Source organism: Prionailurus viverrinus, unplaced genomic scaffold (genome assembly GCF_022837055.1).
Source record: "Prionailurus viverrinus isolate Anna unplaced genomic scaffold, UM_Priviv_1.0 scaffold_45, whole genome shotgun sequence".
Classification (NCBI taxonomy): domain Eukaryota; kingdom Metazoa; phylum Chordata; class Mammalia; order Carnivora; family Felidae; genus Prionailurus; species Prionailurus viverrinus.
This window is the reverse complement of record NW_025927610.1, coordinates 3838204-3854446: the sequence shown is the minus strand read 5'-3', so window position 1 is coordinate 3854446 and position 16243 is coordinate 3838204. Positions and strand designations below refer to the sequence as shown.

Sequence of the window (16243 nt, the reverse complement as noted above, 5' to 3'; positions counted from 1 at the left end):
GAAAGATCCATCACAGGCTATAAAAGTCATCCCTCTGGTCAAATAATTCTTGTGGGAAATTTCTCCCAAGTGCTAACTCTGTTGGCAAACCTCTGGCAACCACAGGAACCACAGGCAGCTTCTTCCGGGTCCTGCCACGTGCCTGCTCGTTTCATTTTTGTAGCAGGCCTGGAGAGAGATCGCTGGCCTGTCCCACCTCAGGTGAGGAAGCAGAAGCAACTCGAGACCTCTGCCTGAGCATGTGAGGTTGGGGCAGCTCTGGGACAGCCCAGGAGCCTCACTTACCTTTCTGGAGAGTTGAGGCACTGCAGGAGAATGTGCTGATCCCACCCCTGATGCCCCGCCCCCCTCTCCAGGGGCCACTGTGCCCACTCCTCAGTCTGGACCCTCCTCCGACACATCAGGCCCGACCTCTTCCCCTCAGAGGGTGCCCCTTCCTGCATCACAGCTTTCCCCGTGCTGCTGAATTAGTCCTGTCAGCTCGTGAAGAAGCTGCAACGTGGCCCCATTTCTCCTTCAGAGGAGGGCTTCTTGAGAGGCATCTGAACTCACCTTCTTTATTGCTATTTTTCAGTTGTTACAATGAATAATCCAGGAGAGTGCATAAAACATCTAGTTGAAAGAGCGACAGCGAATGGACACCCAGGTGACCACCTCCCAGACCAAGCACCAGGGCAGGGCCAGGCCCCAGCACGACACCCATCACCTCCCGCCATCCCTGGGCCCATGTCCTGACGCTGGCCGTATCTTTCCTCTGAGTCTTTTCCAAGTAGTTTTTCCACTGCTGTGTGTTTACCTTGGCAGGGTTAGTCACTCATCCACTTAACAGCTATTGAGTGTCTGGCCTTCGTGAGTGTATGCTGTGATGAATGAAACAAAAGAGTCCTGCCTTCCAGCGCAGCACTCACTGGGGTGGCAGGATGGTGGGCGGGGGCCGGACGGAGACAGGGGCGCAGCTTTGCCATGACGGCTTTGTGCCCCGAGCCTGACTGCAAAGTCTCCTCGCCTGGGAACAAGCAGACACTCTCAAGTGAGTCAATCTGTGTTAATGAGGGAATGAGAGAGGATTGCGCCAGGACGTGCTGGTCTCCCATGAGCAGGACGTATGCTGGCAAGTACACAGTTTGCCCAGAATCTCTTCACCGGTGGTTGGGGGAACATGGAGTTGCCAGGGGAGCCAGTGGAGAGCGTTCTATACAGGTCACTGTGCTGGCCAGTGCAGACCTGGTGGCAGGGACCATTTGTGAATGAGAAATGAGAGCTCAGGTTAACTCATTTGTCGCATTTTAAGAACCTTTGAATTTAAAGCACCAACGATTTTCTTTTCTTTTTTACTTTTCAGAAAAACCAGCTATTTTTAATACAGTTCCTAGAAAGCCACTCGGTGTAGATCCGTAACATCGATCGCTATACTTACTAGCGATTTGGGGATTTTCCGTTTCATTTCAGTTCTGATCATAAAGCTGAGCTCTCCGTTCTGGCCGCCCTCTCACTCATCATGATTTTTGCGCTGGTGCAGAGGAGGTGCTCCCTGACGTCAAAAGTAGCCATGGCACTTGGACTCCTGGGCGTCTACTGCTACCGGGCAGCCATTGGAAATGTCCTGTTCCCATGGCAACGAGACAGCAAAGACATTTCCAAGTAAGCGTACTGGCAAATCTATTTAATGTTTTATACACTGAAACGTGCCACGCGGTCTTTAGAACTTTGGAATCGGTTTCTGTGAGTCGTGATCTCAGCAGTTACTAGAGCCTGGACAAGGAATGCCTCAATAAACTGATTCTTTTAGTCTCTTTCCTTTGACAGGAGAAAGACAGATAACGGAGTAAGGTCACTGAGGTTTATTTTTTACAGTAAAGGGTTCTCTAAAAATAAGAAACGGAAAGGATTCGGTTTTCTCGGTCAAGAAGTAGTAACAGGAATCACAAAGAGGGGTCGCTTCCTATCAGTTGGGAAACAAAGCACACCAGAAAAGTCAACTTTCCCGTAATTTGACAGTGAATTCCTGGGGTGGGGAGGGCCTCCCCCCCCCCCCCCCCGTGCTGACTGAGGCATAAATGCCACATTTTATGTGTCAAAAACTGGCAGCTTTTCTTTTTTTAAAGGCAATGTGGGGTGGGGTGAGCAGAGGCTGTTCTGGAGGCTGTAAAACATGGCAAGAACTTTGAGTGTATCCAACCCTGTGACCTGGGCACCCTCTTATGAAATTTAGCTCAAGAACAGAACCAGAGATGAGGCCTGGAACCAGGACACAGGCACGCTCTCTGAAAAATTATTTACAGGTACACAGAGTACAAATCAAGATAATTGGCCGACAGTAGTGGGATGAACCTCTGAGTGATGTTAAAGCTCTGTGCTGGGTATTGTGTTTTCATAGACGATGAGAAGATGTGGACCAGGAGGCTATAAAACTATCATATGACCCCAGTTTATGAAGTAGATGCGTATTTTTTCATGTTGGTATGAAAGACTCAAATATGTAATTGGTTGTGATTAGATTTAGGACACAGACTCACAGGTGGCTCGTGATCTTCCTTGCCATGCATTTTCATTTTTTTATTCCTTTTCTAATCAGAGAAAGGAAAGCAAATGTTATCTTCTCAGAAAAGGTCAGGGTGTAAGCTGAGGGCTGTGGCCAGGCTGTGTGAGTGGCCAGGAGGCATGAGGCCCACCTGAAAATAGGACCTGCCAACAGTACGGGCAGTTGAAGTGATACCCAGAGCCTGGCTGAGGTGACGGCAGGGTGGTAGGCCTTCACCCGAAGCAGGGAGGTCAGGTAGGGGGAGGATGGTGTAGAGACATCTCAAAGGCTGCTCACTTTGGAGTCTGAGACTCTGGGCAGATGTCAAGGCTAGATGTCACACTTGAGGATGTCCACAGGGCTGTCTAAATCTCAAAGCGTGATACGTGAATACATTCCTCGCTTCCTCTCTGATCGGTGCACCTAATTTCCTCCTCACTCATCTCAAGACTTGGATCACTTACCTTTCATGGACACTACAGCATGTACCTTCTTGGTGTTCAAAGCATAGTTCAATGCACCCTTTCACTAACCTTCACTGCCTGGTGTTCTGCCTGTAAAATGCTTCCATTCCCCACCCCCATCTATCCTGGCTCTAGATCCCTCTCACTAAGAGATCTACTCCAGGTCTTGAGCCTTGCAGGTTCTAGATTTCCCTAACAGCTGCTTCTCTCCATTCAGTCTGCTGCTGTCCATAGATATTCTAAGATACTCCGTTACATTTAGCTCCTGCCTCTTCTCCACTGTGATGCCCAGGCTTGCTGGAGTGGAAGGTCAGGTGGACATTGTCCTAGATAGCGTTGAATGGTTTGGGGCAAGGAGGTGAACCCCTTGAAGGCACCCACTGGTGTTCTCTTTCGTATTCACCACCCAGAATGCATTCTACCCCCTCTGATGACTCGGACCTTGGCTGATTTCTCCTTCTTTAACCCTACTGGGTCTGTCATCAGCTCTCTGCTTAGCACACCTTGGCCAGGGGGTTGCACCTAACCCTCTCTCTTTGGCTGCCGCATGGCCCTGTGGCTGGTGTCTACACACTAGAGGCCCACAGCAGACAGTGCTCGGACTGTTCAAATTAAACTAACTGTGGTTTTAAAAAGGAATTTTTTTTAGGTGCACAAACCTTCCGAGGAAAATCTGAGATAGGAACATTCAGTTTTTCAAAACACATAACATTATTATGATAATGATTTCGCTTAAAATTTTGTTTATTTAGCATTACTTTAAGTGATCAGCTTTTCTAGTATTTATAAAATACTCGATGTATAGAATTTATTTAAAATATGTTTTAGGGATATATGTGTTTCATTAGATGAAATTTTTTGGTATGGTGTCATAAATCATATCCTTTACAAATAATTGTAAGTGAAGTGCTAAAATAATTCTTAATAATCCTTAACATTTATTACGTGCCAAACACTTTACCTCTGTTCTTTGGTTAACTCCCAGGAGAGCTTGTGAGGTGTAGGTACTGTTTCTCTTCATTTTAGGGATAATGAAGTGAGCGTCAGAAGCCTTAAGTAACTTCCCCCAGCAACAGAGCTAGTAAGTGGCAGAGCCCAGATGAACCTGCCCTTCTGCAGGCCCCACAGTGTTCTCTGCACCATTGTGTACGTGTGCATGCGTGTACATACGCAAGTACTTATGGTTGTGAGCACGTCCAGTTGTATCTTAGCATTATGAACTTAACGGAAGTTTCTGCTAGAGCTTGACCTTATCCCGTTGCAGGGGTCTTTCAAATTAACCGTGTGAAGCAGGTGGGCAGTTTTTCTGGCACCCTACAAGTGATGGCTCTGGCCTTGTGCCAGGCCATCCTTGGGCCAGATGAACAGGACTCCCCAGAATTCCCATGAGTCAGTTCCATCAGAGATGTGCACAGAGAGAGGACAGGCCTGCCAGCCTCTGAGCAAGGGGAGTCCTGCAGGCTGAGATGCAGAAGCAGACACCCCCACTTCCATGGTGTCACCCAAGTAGACGGGCACTATGGCTTCTTTAGTCAGCTAAGTGGACTCTTGGTTTTCATGGAAAAATATGTTTTGAGTCTTTCGAGCTGGTGCTAATGAATCAAACTCTTTTGCTTTTTTTTTTTTTTTTTAGGGGTCTTATTGAAGCTCGTTTTGTTCATGTCTTTGTCCTGGGCATTCTGTTCACGGGCACCAAAGACTTGCTTAAATCTCAAGTCATTGCTGCAGACTTCACAATCAAGACTGTGGGTTTATGGGAGATATATAGTGGATTAGTTCTTCTGGCTGCTTTGCTTTTTAGACCACATAATCTTCCAGTTTTAGTATTTAGCCTCTTGATTCAGACTATAATGACTAAATTCATCTGGAAGCCCCTGAGGCATGATGCAGCTGAGATCACTGTAATGCATTATTGGTTTGGTCAAGCATTCTTCTATTTCCAGGTAGGTTTTCATTGCTATTGTGAATAGAAGCCTATTAACTTTTTATGTCATTTCTCTTTTAGTTTTTCTCTGAGAAAGGTTACCATAAGTTGGGAAGTTAAAAAGGCTGTTCAGTGAAGGGACTTTCAGTATGGTGTGGGGGAATGATGCTTAAATTTCATGTGTATTTGATAGGATAAAATTCAGTGACTTACTTAAGACCGACCCCCTCAGTGTGGATCCGTGAGTGCTTAAGACAGTGTGTGGTTGTGCACTAGGTCTATTTACCGTGACTGGTTAGGGAGGCACTTCACTGTTCCATTGCTTTATCTGATGAAGTGATAACTGAAGTTTCTATTCCCTTTCCCCTGGCCATGCTGTTGGGTGTCTTCACGTGGTTATGAATCCCCCGGGGCCCCGTGGTCGTCACGTCTTCTCTCCAGTGTTAAAGGGCCCATCAGAAGCAAGTCCAAGCTGCCTCCAGGATGGACCTCAGTATCTGCCTGTGTGCTTGGAGCGGCGCCTGGGCAGGTGGACAGAGGGCCCAGCTCCTGGCCATAAAGGGACTTATTTCCATCCCAGCCTTCCCACATCTCTCTGCCCAGTTCGAAGGGCCCCACCCTCAACCTAGTTGCTGCCTCTAGGACCCTGGAGGGTGGGCACAGCTTCCCAGCCTCCCCTGTCGGCCCTGTGCCCTCTGGTGGAAGAACTGTGCGCAAATCCCTGAGTGTCTCAGCTGTGTTTTCCCATCTTTACAGTGGGGATCCGTACTTCCTCTGTGAGCACCAGCTCCTCCCTCCTCTTCCAGACCCTGGGGACTTGTGTGGTCTGTGTGTTCCGATAGGTGGGCCTGGGCTTCTTCCCTGACCTTGCTATTTCTCTCCTGGTTTCCTGGTGCTCATGGCATCCCCCAAAGAGCAGCCCCCCATCATGGCTTTCCATCTGTTCCCTGAAGGCCAGAAGGGGGTGGGAGAAGTTCTAGAAATCCATAAGTCCTAGAGGATGTGACCTGACCCTCAGAACCACCCCCCCCCCTTGCCATCCGTCTCCCCTGGGGGACTCCATACTTCTGTCTCCAGTCCTGCCCTTGGGTGGCTTCCAGAGTGGCTGTCCCCAGCAGAAATGTGGGTAGCTGCAGCCCTGACACTGGTGTCCAGTACTTTTAAGCCACTTGGCGTCTGGCAGGCACCTGCTGTGCCCTGGTCTCATCTGTAAAATGGAGTAACTAACACCTCATCTCATCCTTGGCTGCTGCAAGGGTTAAAGTAGTGAAGAACGGGAGGCACCCTATATAGTAGCTCTCACTGCTACTATATACTACTCCAGGACCCACAGAGAAGCACGACTGGAGTCCGTAGGACCTGGAGAGTGACCGCACTTCCCTGGAGTCGCTGCCCATCCCACGAGGTGCTGGTGGCTGAGGTCCACGCTGCCCGTCAGTCAGCTCCACCCCTCACAGGCTGGGCCTCCCGGTCTTTCCGTCGTGTGTGTGTCTCCGTGGTGTCAAGCAGCCACATTTCAAAGACCACAGCCTTTCTTAGCTACCGGTAGAAATGTAGAAACAGCCCTGTGGAAGTGAGGGAATACAGTTAGCCCAGGAATTCCAGAACACCAGCCGGAAAGGGGGAAAGGACGAAGCAAGCAGCTGAGGCACCATGAGCCGCAGAAGAGAGAGGCGCGGGTCGGCGTCGGCCTCTGGATGGCACTTACTCTGCTTTGTTGGCAGCGACACGCCTGTGTTAGGGCTCTTTCACTCTTGGCCATTCAGTGTGACTGCTGTGTTGCTGTAGAAGGACTTTACATTTTTCTGGGCATTCCAGAAATGTCTAGGTGGCCCGTCAGTCTCATGGTCCTCTCTCTGTCTGAAAGCCATGCACAGGCCTGTTCCTGGTGGTGACCTCCGTCCGGGAGTTCCACTGTTGACAGTCTCCGCGTCTCTGACCGTGAGTGCCCTGGTGGGGAATGGGAATACCATCGCCATGGAAAATCGCCCGCCCCTCTCCCTTCTCCAGGCTCCCGGGTGCCATGCTACACAGTGAGCGTGTCTGATGGGCACCAGACGCTCCTACCCCAGGGGCACGTGGACCGCCAGGAGTCCACACGGGAGCGATTTCGGCATATCCACAGATACGTCATGGTGCTCGTGAACTAGCCACACGGTAGACACTGCCGGCACGGGTGGGGAGACTCACTCGGGCTCCCTCTGAGCCGAGATGGAGAAAGTGGCTGCTGGCTTGGCACAGTGTCCTGCACTGAGGCCTCGGTGTCAGGAAGACTGAGGAGCCACGGTCACGCCCCGAGCAAGGAGACGGCCTCGCGTTCAGTGTGCTCCTCCGTGGCATGCGGCCACTTTCCCCGGGTGGTGAGGAAGGAGCCCTGGTGATCGCACGTGGTACTGGTTCTCGTCCGGTGCTGCCTTGGGCAGTGGAACCCGCAGCAGACTGTGGTGTGTGCCGGGGGGCCTGTCCACACGCAAACTCAGCACAGACCCTGTGCAGCAAGTCCTGCGGCACGTCGGATCCTGAGCAGCGGCAGTGTGGGTCTCCCTCGCCTCTCCCCTGCCCACAGCCCTTCCCTCATAGTCAGCTTTCCCGGGACAAGACCTACAGGCTTGCTGCCCCTCCTTCTTGCCCCCAGCTCCGTGATTCCTGGTACCCAGCTGGCCTCCTGGGTTCCCACCTGTTCCCTGAGGGTCACAATGGCACCACATCAGGACTGTTGAGGACTGAATGAGTCGATGGAAGTAAAGCCCCAGAGCAGGCCGTCTGTGCCTTGGCTGCGATAACAGTATTGCAGTCAACCCTCTCTCGATACGAGTGAGCCGGCCTCGGTGGGATCTCCGGCCGCTTCCCAGCGTCAGATCCACTTGTCCTTCATCGTGCCTCCCTTGCCACAGCACTTGGGACTCTTCCTCCCTCTGCTCAGCAGCTCCAGGGTCTCCCCGGTCTGTCGCAAGGGGCTTCTGAATGGGAATTACGTAATCGCAAAGGCTCAGGCGGCCACTGGCAAAGTGGGCAGAGGGGAAGCTGCACAGGAGAGGTTGCTGTCCGGGGAGGGGCCCGCTGTAAGAGGGTGTCTCTGAGGTATCTGGGAGGTCTGCCAACATGACCCGGTGACCATCTGGAATGACGCAGCAAAGGAGGAGGCACTGGGGTTCCACTGGCAAGTCTGTGAAGCCATGAACACCTGGCTGGAGTTGTGTCCTCAGCCATCGATAAGTGGTTCCAGGAGGGATCTTTGCTGGGCTGGGACAGACGTTTGTGCGATCAAACTTATAAATGTCCTGAGTAGCTAAGGAAAAGGTCACCAGCAGTGATGAAGACTACCAGTAGAGAGAGGGACTGAATCTTAGGAGACCCTTCCCTTGGATGTAGACCCTACCCTTTTGTGCAAGATGAGCCATGCATTCGTTACCCACCAGGGTCTCGGATCCGACACGTAAGCTGGAGGCCAAGCCCCCCCCCCCCCCCAGTGGCCAGCGTGCCCTCTTCTTCCTAGCAGCAGCATTCACCCATTGAAAGAGCCATGTGGCAACACCACCTTCAGCCTCTCCTTGGCCACCTTGCCTCCCAAGACCAGGTGCAGCCCTCAGACAGGGTCTCTGTTGTAGGGAGGTCGGCGTGTCTGTCTTAAGTAGATAGATCTGAGGAAGGTTTGGAATTTTCCGTAGTTCATCGGCAGACGTATATTTGTTCCTCCCCACCTGGCGGCGAGGTGGGAAAGGAGTGGGCGGGCATCTGGGGCTCCTGGGTGTCCGTGTCACTGTGACCACATGCAGCTTTCTTCGGTTGCTGGTGGCTGTGTCAGTGCTGCTTCTACCTGTGTTCCAGGGAAACTCCAACAACATAGCCACGGTGGACATCTCAGCGGGCTTCGTGGGCCTGGACACCTACGTGGAGGTCCCAGCTGTGTTCCTGACCGCATTTGCAACGTTCGCAGGACCCGTGCTGTGGGCCAGCCACTTAGTGAGCTTCCTGAGCTCAGAAACCAGCAGGTGAAGCTGTTCTTTGTCTCTTAGCACAAACTCTGATGGCAGGTCGGCCGTTTAAAGAGAGTACCTTATTCCAGATACAGGGTTCCAGACCCCAAGGGGCTAAAAGTCTTCATGCATTCTCCTTTCCGCAAATAAGAATGAACAGTCCACAGCATGTGAGCCAGAGGCGGGTGCAGGTCAGGTCTGTGGCCACCCGGGCCTTGTGTCGGGATGATGGGGAGGCCACAGGGGCGGCCAGCTTCTGCTGCTCTCTTCCAGCCTATACCAGGGTATGGTTTCCAGGGACCCTTCTCGGTTTCTTTGCTTGCTGGTGGCCTTATTGGCCACCCTTCGGGCACAAAGACAGGACATGCTGGCTCTCACCTCCAGGACCCCTGCTACAGAGGAGCCTGCACAGGCCTGAGGGGATGCCGTCAGTGGGTGCATACTCTGGGGCCGTGCCCTGCCCTGCCACCGAGAGGCCCCATCGGGCTCCACCCGGTGGCCCGCCCCTCTGGCCAGCCCATGGGGCAGCCTACCCCATCCTCCTGCCCACCATGCTCCTCCCTGCTTCCTCATGTGTTTATGCATTGGCCCTCCCAGAAAGAAGGCTTCATAAGGCAGGGGCTTCCCAGTGTGTGTACCACGGTAACAGCGCCTGGGTCCGGCCTGGCAGAGTGCAGCCTGAGGGGCATGTGGCCTGCCTGATTCCGCACTTTCCAAATAGGCCCAGACTCTCCCTTCTGTAAAACGGTGTGATGGTATCACCTCCTGGGGGGTGGGGCCTATGTGAGGAGTCCCACGGGTGCTGGAGGTGGTGTGAGCAGCCGTGCAACGTGTGTCGGGGCTCTCTCAGTGCCCCAGTCCCAAAAGCACCGTTGCCTTTCTTAAGCTACTCAGTAACACCCCACAGGCGTGGTCTCCCCTCTGAAAGCCAACGTCTGGCTGAGGTGCTAGACCAGCCCCCACATGCTGAGTGGGCTGTGGAACATGCGGGGCAGGCCCCAGAAGGACAATATTCCTGCCAAATGTCCCGCTGTGTCCCCAGTCCTACAGGGGGATGTCGCTTGGGGGAGGTTGAGGCCTCCTGTCCCTGTTACCCCTCTAGACCCCCACTCCTCTGCCCCCCCATTAGAGTGCAGCCCCTGCTATGGTGACTGCTGACCCATGTCTGAACTTCCCGGGACATGCTCAGGTCCCACCTCTCAGGACAGCACATACTTCATGGGAAGCCTCTCGTCCTCACCCCAGACCAGCTCCTGAGACTCAGGCCTCAGGGACCCTCGACTTCTGCCCCCAAGTTCATGTCCACGGGCCACCATCTTCTCCCATTCCACAGTCACGTAAGGGGTGGAGGGGAGTGTAGGAGTGAGTGAGGTGATACCCTCTAGTCAAAGTTTAGAGCAAGAAAGCAAGTAAAGGCTTCACCTGTGGAGAGCAGGCTTCCTACTCCGGGACCTTCTGGCCGCCCCTCTGAATTGCCACGGTTGATGTTTGGCTTCCCAAATGTGGGAGTCTCATTTCTCCAGCTCGCTCTAGGTTTCCTGAGGAGAGATGCCTACAAGTCAGTGTGTTTTCCTCGGATGCACACTTGGGGACCGTCTGTGGATAGTCACTGCTCGTCTGATGGTCAGCGCCTCCAAGCCAAGGCACTGCTGGCTGGAGCAGAGGCATGTGGGGGCCGCTGCACTGCCCGCGATAACCTTCAGGCTCTCGTGCTGCCTGTGAACCTACGTGGGCCACGAGACCACTACTGACCTGTTGGTTCTCTCCCTAGCGGGCTCCTAGATGTCTCTGTGACCAGGGTTAGGTTGGGTTGGGAGGCCTCGGTCCTCGTCAGTGCCGTCATGTGTTGGGGACCCAGGGGGCCTTGAGTTGGCAAGGCGTGCTCGCCTCTGCCTTGGAGAGCTTGACTGCCTTAGTGCACATGGCTCTGCTAAGCACACCGTGTCTGGTCTGCAGACCAGCTGAACAGGTGGGCCAGGAAGGATGAGGGCCAGACAGTGAGAGCCTAGGCTTCTGTGAAGGGCAGCTTCTCTGGTGCTGGGATCGCAGTTTGATTTTCCTGACACTTTTCATCTATCTGTATTGGGGAGAAAAAAAAAACAAAGCATTTTTTTTAAGTAAGCTGAAAGCATTTTAATCAACTGGAGAGTATTACATGACGTTTTCCCTAATTAAGAAATGTTTCTCTTTTATTTTAGAAAAGGTTTTGCTTTTTCTTTTTAAAAAAAATTTTTTTTTCAACGTTTATTTATTTATTTTTGGGACAGAGAGAGACAGAGCATGAACGGGGGAGGGGCAGAGAGACGGGGAGACACAGAATCGGAAACAGGCTCCAGGCTCTGAGCCATCAGCCCAGAGCCTGACGCGGGGCTCGAACTCACGGACCGCGAGATCGTGACCTGGCTGAAGTCGGACGCTTAACCGACTGCGCCACCCAGGCGCCCTGCTTTTTCTTTTTTAAAAGCTTTTACTTTTACCTCAAGTTCTACTCATTGGTTTTTGGAGTTGTTTTGTTTCAGTCAAGTAAGAAAACTAGAGCTATATTAAAATAGTAGAAAAAGAAAATATTGCTAGTGGCTCAGAAACTGGGCCCTGGGTGTTCATGACCCTTGGCTACAGGGGCTGGCTTCAGGTCTAGAGCCTGGTGGCACGGGCAGCCATGCTGAGCTAGGCTGTGAGGCCTTCATTCACTCCCTACAGTGCAGGTCATCTTAGCTGAGGTTGTGGGAATGGTGACCCCCTGGATGTTGCTATGGAAGGAAGAAGCCAGAGTTTTCTAACTAGGTCATGTTTACTATGTGTGAAATTGTGGCAAGCTCCAGCTTCCGTGCTGTCTGCTCAAGAAGGGAGCAAGGTCCGCAGGCTCTTAGCTAAGCACGGACTCCATGGCACTCCCCAGGAGAGGGGTAGCAGAGCCATGGGCCACAAGTATTCACCCAGGAAGCTGTTCCCAAGAGTTTCACCGGTATTGGTGCAGTGGCCCTTGAGGGACGTAATGAGATAATGCCTCAGGGCCCAGCTCCCTGGAGGTCCTCGGCCTAATGGACTGGATCTTCAGTGGGACCCGAGGTGCAGGAGCTCATGGGCTGGTGACAGTAGCAGAGAGACGGGTCCGTTACTTGCTGAGCACATCACAGAGATGAGCCCAGAGTGGCTGAGCCCCTGAGTCTGCTGGTGTTGGTCAGGACAGCTGCCCAGAGAAGGGCACGTGGGTGGAAGTGGTCACGATCAGTCAAGGGAGCTGGAGAGGAGCACGCGCAAAGGGACGAGGCCACAGGATGGCGTGCAAGTAGAAGCAGAGAGAGTATGTTGCCTGCCGGGGATGATGAGGCAGCTGGAGAATGCGGCAGGAAGGAAGGATGGGCACCAAGGCCCAAGACGGAGAACCAGTTAGGGCAAGGTGAGGGCACAGAAGGGGACAAGAACTGCGAGCATGAGGGGCCAGGCATCCTGTGGCCCTTGGGTGACTGTTTGGCTCCTCTCACTGGACAGTGAGCACACCAGGGGGAATCTTAGATGGCACCAGAGTGTTGTGCCTGGTCGACAGGCCCAGGGAGCCCCTTTGTGGAGCACGCATGTGCACACACTCACTCCTCTGCCTCCCAGCCTTTGCTCTACACAGAACTCATTGCTCACCTTTCATGTCCAGACCCTTCCCAGTATGAGCATGGCACCCCAAGACTCCCCTAAGCACACAGAGCATCTACTCTGGTGGGTGTGCTCGCTCCCCACCTGGAAGTCCAGTAATCCCAGGCCCGTGTCCATATCCCCATACGAAGCACTGCTGATGTGAGTCCCGCCCAGTGAAGATAGCTGTGTGTGTGATGAAGGCCACACTTCAGGAAGAGTGGGCAGCGGTGATGTGTGGCATAGACTGACCACAGACGCTCATTGCGGTGTTTGAGGGGAGGCGTCAGAACTAAGACTTGTCTTCTTTTTTTTAATGTTTGCTTATTTATTTTTAAGACAGTGGGGGAGGGGGAGAGAGAGGGAGAGACAGAGAATCCCAAGGAAGGCTCCACGCTGTCAGCGCAGAGCCCATCGTGGGGCTCGAGCTTACAGACCGTGAGATCACGACCTGAGCATGTGCTTTGAGGGCTGTTTCATGTTTGGGCATGTTCTTCGCGGTTCATTTGCTTAGCAAACACTCGCAGGCCGGTGTCCCCAGACCACACCAACCAGATGCTTCACTGGGCAGCACAAAGCAGAGCTCAAAACTTGTATCTCATCCAGTGGGATTTTCTTTTCATTGTGTTTCATAATATTTGTGCTGTATAGTAGTACATGCACATAATTTTTAAACATAACTGCAAGCTGGAGGGCACTTTTCAAAACTATTCTTGCAGATTGTGACACTGGAGAGGGACAGGTTAGCCACCTGCAGCTGATGTCCCCTCAGGCAAGCTCCTACCCATCAGACTGACCAGATCCAGACTGGGAGGCCAGGGTGGGGGTGGAGGGCCAGGAACAAGAATTACCACGGTCATTTTCAAAGTAAAAATACTGTTTGCTTTTATGTTCATGCCTTATATGAGGCAGAAGTGGCAGGTACTAATCCATATTTCCCTTTTTATTAACAGTGGTTCCGCACTGAGTCATGCTTGCTTCTGCTACGCGCTGATCTGTTCTTTTCCAGTTTCTGCGTATATCATTTTGGTGACATCCCTGCGTTACCATTTATTTATATGGAGCGTGTTTTCTCCAAAACTTCTTTATGAGGGAATGCACATCCTCATCACAGCTGCCATCTGTGTGTTCTTCACAGCCATGGATCAAACCAACACAAAGTCATAGGCACTGGGAGAACAATATATTTTTAAAGTCCATTCACTTCATGCATTTGAGTAGTGAAAAAAATCTGTTTAAATGCGAGAACATTCTTAAAAATATTGTGAATTCTACAGAGTTGATGAATAGCTTCAGTTTCTTTCACTGCTATACTTGAATTTAGATCAAATAGTAAGTGATTTGAAAGGTCACTTTAAAATAGTTTGAATATGAATCATGTTCCCTTGTTGACAGTAACTCCATAAACTTCTGAACTTCTAATTTCCTCTGACTCAAATGTATGCGTTATTGCGGCGTCGTGTGGACTTAAGAGAGCCCGGGAAGTCTGTGGGAGGAGGCTTACCCACTGCCGGCATTTACCTCACAGAGCTCAGACCCTTCACTACCCTAGAAGACACTGGAGGTCTCGGGGAGCTTCGGTTATCATGGGTGGGTTTCATCTATCAACATGAAGACATTTCAAAACCTAGTCATTGAAAATAAAGATGTAAATTCAGTCCATGTTAACATAGCGTATTTTTAAGAAAAGTGACTATTTTTTTCCAAAAGAAAAATACGTACTGAGGAGAGTGGCATTGTTTCACGTTTTTGCAAATCTCTGTAGCGTCTGGTGGCTAGATTCTGCAATCATTCTGTTGTGACATGTGTGTTTGGTTGAAGTAGTCACACAAATACACGGTTGGGAAAGGGGGGAGGAGTGTTCTTTTTCTAATCTTTGTGGATGTTCTTTTTCAGACTCCATTAAAACTCGACAAACAATGGTTTCTTAAAGGTTAACTGGAGAAAAAGCAAGTGCATGTAAAGCAGGTGAAGCCCTATTAAGGTCTGCACCTGAGTTAGCAGTTACCTGGTTGAGAAGTTCTGGGTCTGTGTACGAGATAGTTGGGGGAGCTGGGTGAACTGTATGCGGAGCTTTCTGTACTATTTTTGCAACTTCTTGTGAGATTTAGACTATTTTAAAATAAAAGTTATTTTATAAAGAAAAGATTGCAGTGCCTGGGTGGCTCAGTCAGTTAAGCGTCCAATTCTCAGTTTCGGCTCAGGTCATTCGTGATCTCATGGTTTTGTGAATTCAAGCCCCGCATCAGGCTCCATGCTTACAGTGCAGAACCCTCTTGGGACTCTCTGTCTCCCTCTCTCTCCGCCCCTCCCCCACTTGCACTGTCTCTGTCTCTCAAAATAAATAAACTTACAAAAATTAAAGATTAGTTGCAATGTGGAATCTGAAACTGTGTCAGTGAAATTCTCTGCTCCAGTTTATTAAAATTCACTGATCAGGGGCACCTGGGTGGCTCAGTTGTTTAAGCATCTGACTTTGGCTCAGGTCATGATCTCATGGTTTGTGAGTTTGAGTCCCCCCACGTTGGGCTCTGTGCTGACAGCTCAGAGCCCGGAACCTGCTTCAGATTCTGTGTCTCCCTTTCTCTCTCTGCCCTTCCCCACTCATGCTCTGTCTCTGTCTCTCTCGCACGCTCTCAAAAATAAGTGAACATTAAAGAAAAAATGTTTTTAAAGAAACATCTTGGGGCACCTGGGTGGCTCAGTCGGTTGAGCGACCGACTTTGGCTCAGGTCATGATCTCACTGTTTGTGGGTTCGAGCCCCGCATCAGGCTCTGTGCTGACAGTTCGGAGCCTGGAACCTGCTTCAGATTCTGTCTCCCTCTTTCTGTGCCCCTCCCCCACTCACACTCTGTCTCTCTCTCTCTCTAATATAAATAAATGTTAAAAAAAAGAGAGAGAGAGAGACCTCTTTACACAGTGAAAGCTCACAATGGCAGATACAAGTTTTCCAACTCATGCATTTTAACTTACATAATGATTTGATATTTGTATATATTCCAAAATGGTCAACTCAATCAATCTAGTTAACATCTATCACCACACAGAGTTACGAGTTTTTTCTTGTGATAAGAGCTCTTAAGATCTACTCTCATAGCAACTTTAAAATATATAATATCTAGGGGCGCCTGGGTGGCTCAGTCAAGTGTCCGACTTCAGCTCAGGTCACGATCTCGCAGTTCGTGGGTTCGAGCCCCACATCAGGCTCTGTGCTGACAGCTCAGAACCCGGAGCCTGCTTTGGATTCTGTGTCTCCCTCTCTCTCTGCCCCTCCCCTGCTCACGCTCTATCTCTCTCTCAAAAATAAATAAACATTTTAAAAAGTTAAATATATCTTAAACTATAGTCATCACGCTGCACGTTATATCCCCAGGATTTATTTTATAACTGAAAGTTTATACCTCTTGACCCCCTTCATCCACCCCCATTCCCCGCCTCTAGCAACCCCCAATTCGTTTTCTGTATCTATGAGCTTTGGGGTGTTTTTTTGTTTGGGATCCCATATATAAGAGAGATCGCACAGGATTTTTCTTTCTCTGACTTATTTCACTTAGCATAATGCCCTCAAGATCCATCTATGTTGTCACATATGGCAATATTGTCGTGTGTGTGTGTGTGTGTACAAATATATGCCATGTTTTCTTTATCCATTCATCCATCAATGGGCACTTAGTTTGTCTTCATATCTTGGCTATTGTAAATAATGCTGCTATGAATCTGGAGGTACAG

At 50.8% G+C, this 16243-nt stretch overlaps 1 protein-coding gene across 11 annotated transcripts in view; it reads left to right on the top strand.

The window, feature by feature from the left end:
- PIGG (phosphatidylinositol glycan anchor biosynthesis class G) overlaps positions 1-14659 on the top strand; it is a 44064-nt gene extending 29405 nt beyond the window's left edge. For 9 of the 11 annotated variants that reach the window (XM_047847140.1, XM_047847138.1, XM_047847139.1 and 6 more), the window contains 4 exons: positions 1450-1641; positions 4619-4928; positions 8738-8901; positions 13467-14659. In XM_047847140.1, coding sequence (XP_047703096.1) covers positions 1450-1641; positions 4619-4928; positions 8738-8901; positions 13467-13680 — 880 coding nt within the window. In that variant the 3' untranslated portion in view covers positions 13681-14659. Of the gene's footprint in view, positions 1-1449; positions 1642-4618; positions 4929-5350; positions 6851-8737; positions 8902-13466 lie in introns of those variants that run through there. The other 2 variants (XR_007149708.1, XM_047847144.1) reach the window with 2 other exon arrangements.
- Positions 14660-16243: the final 1584 nt, after the last annotated feature.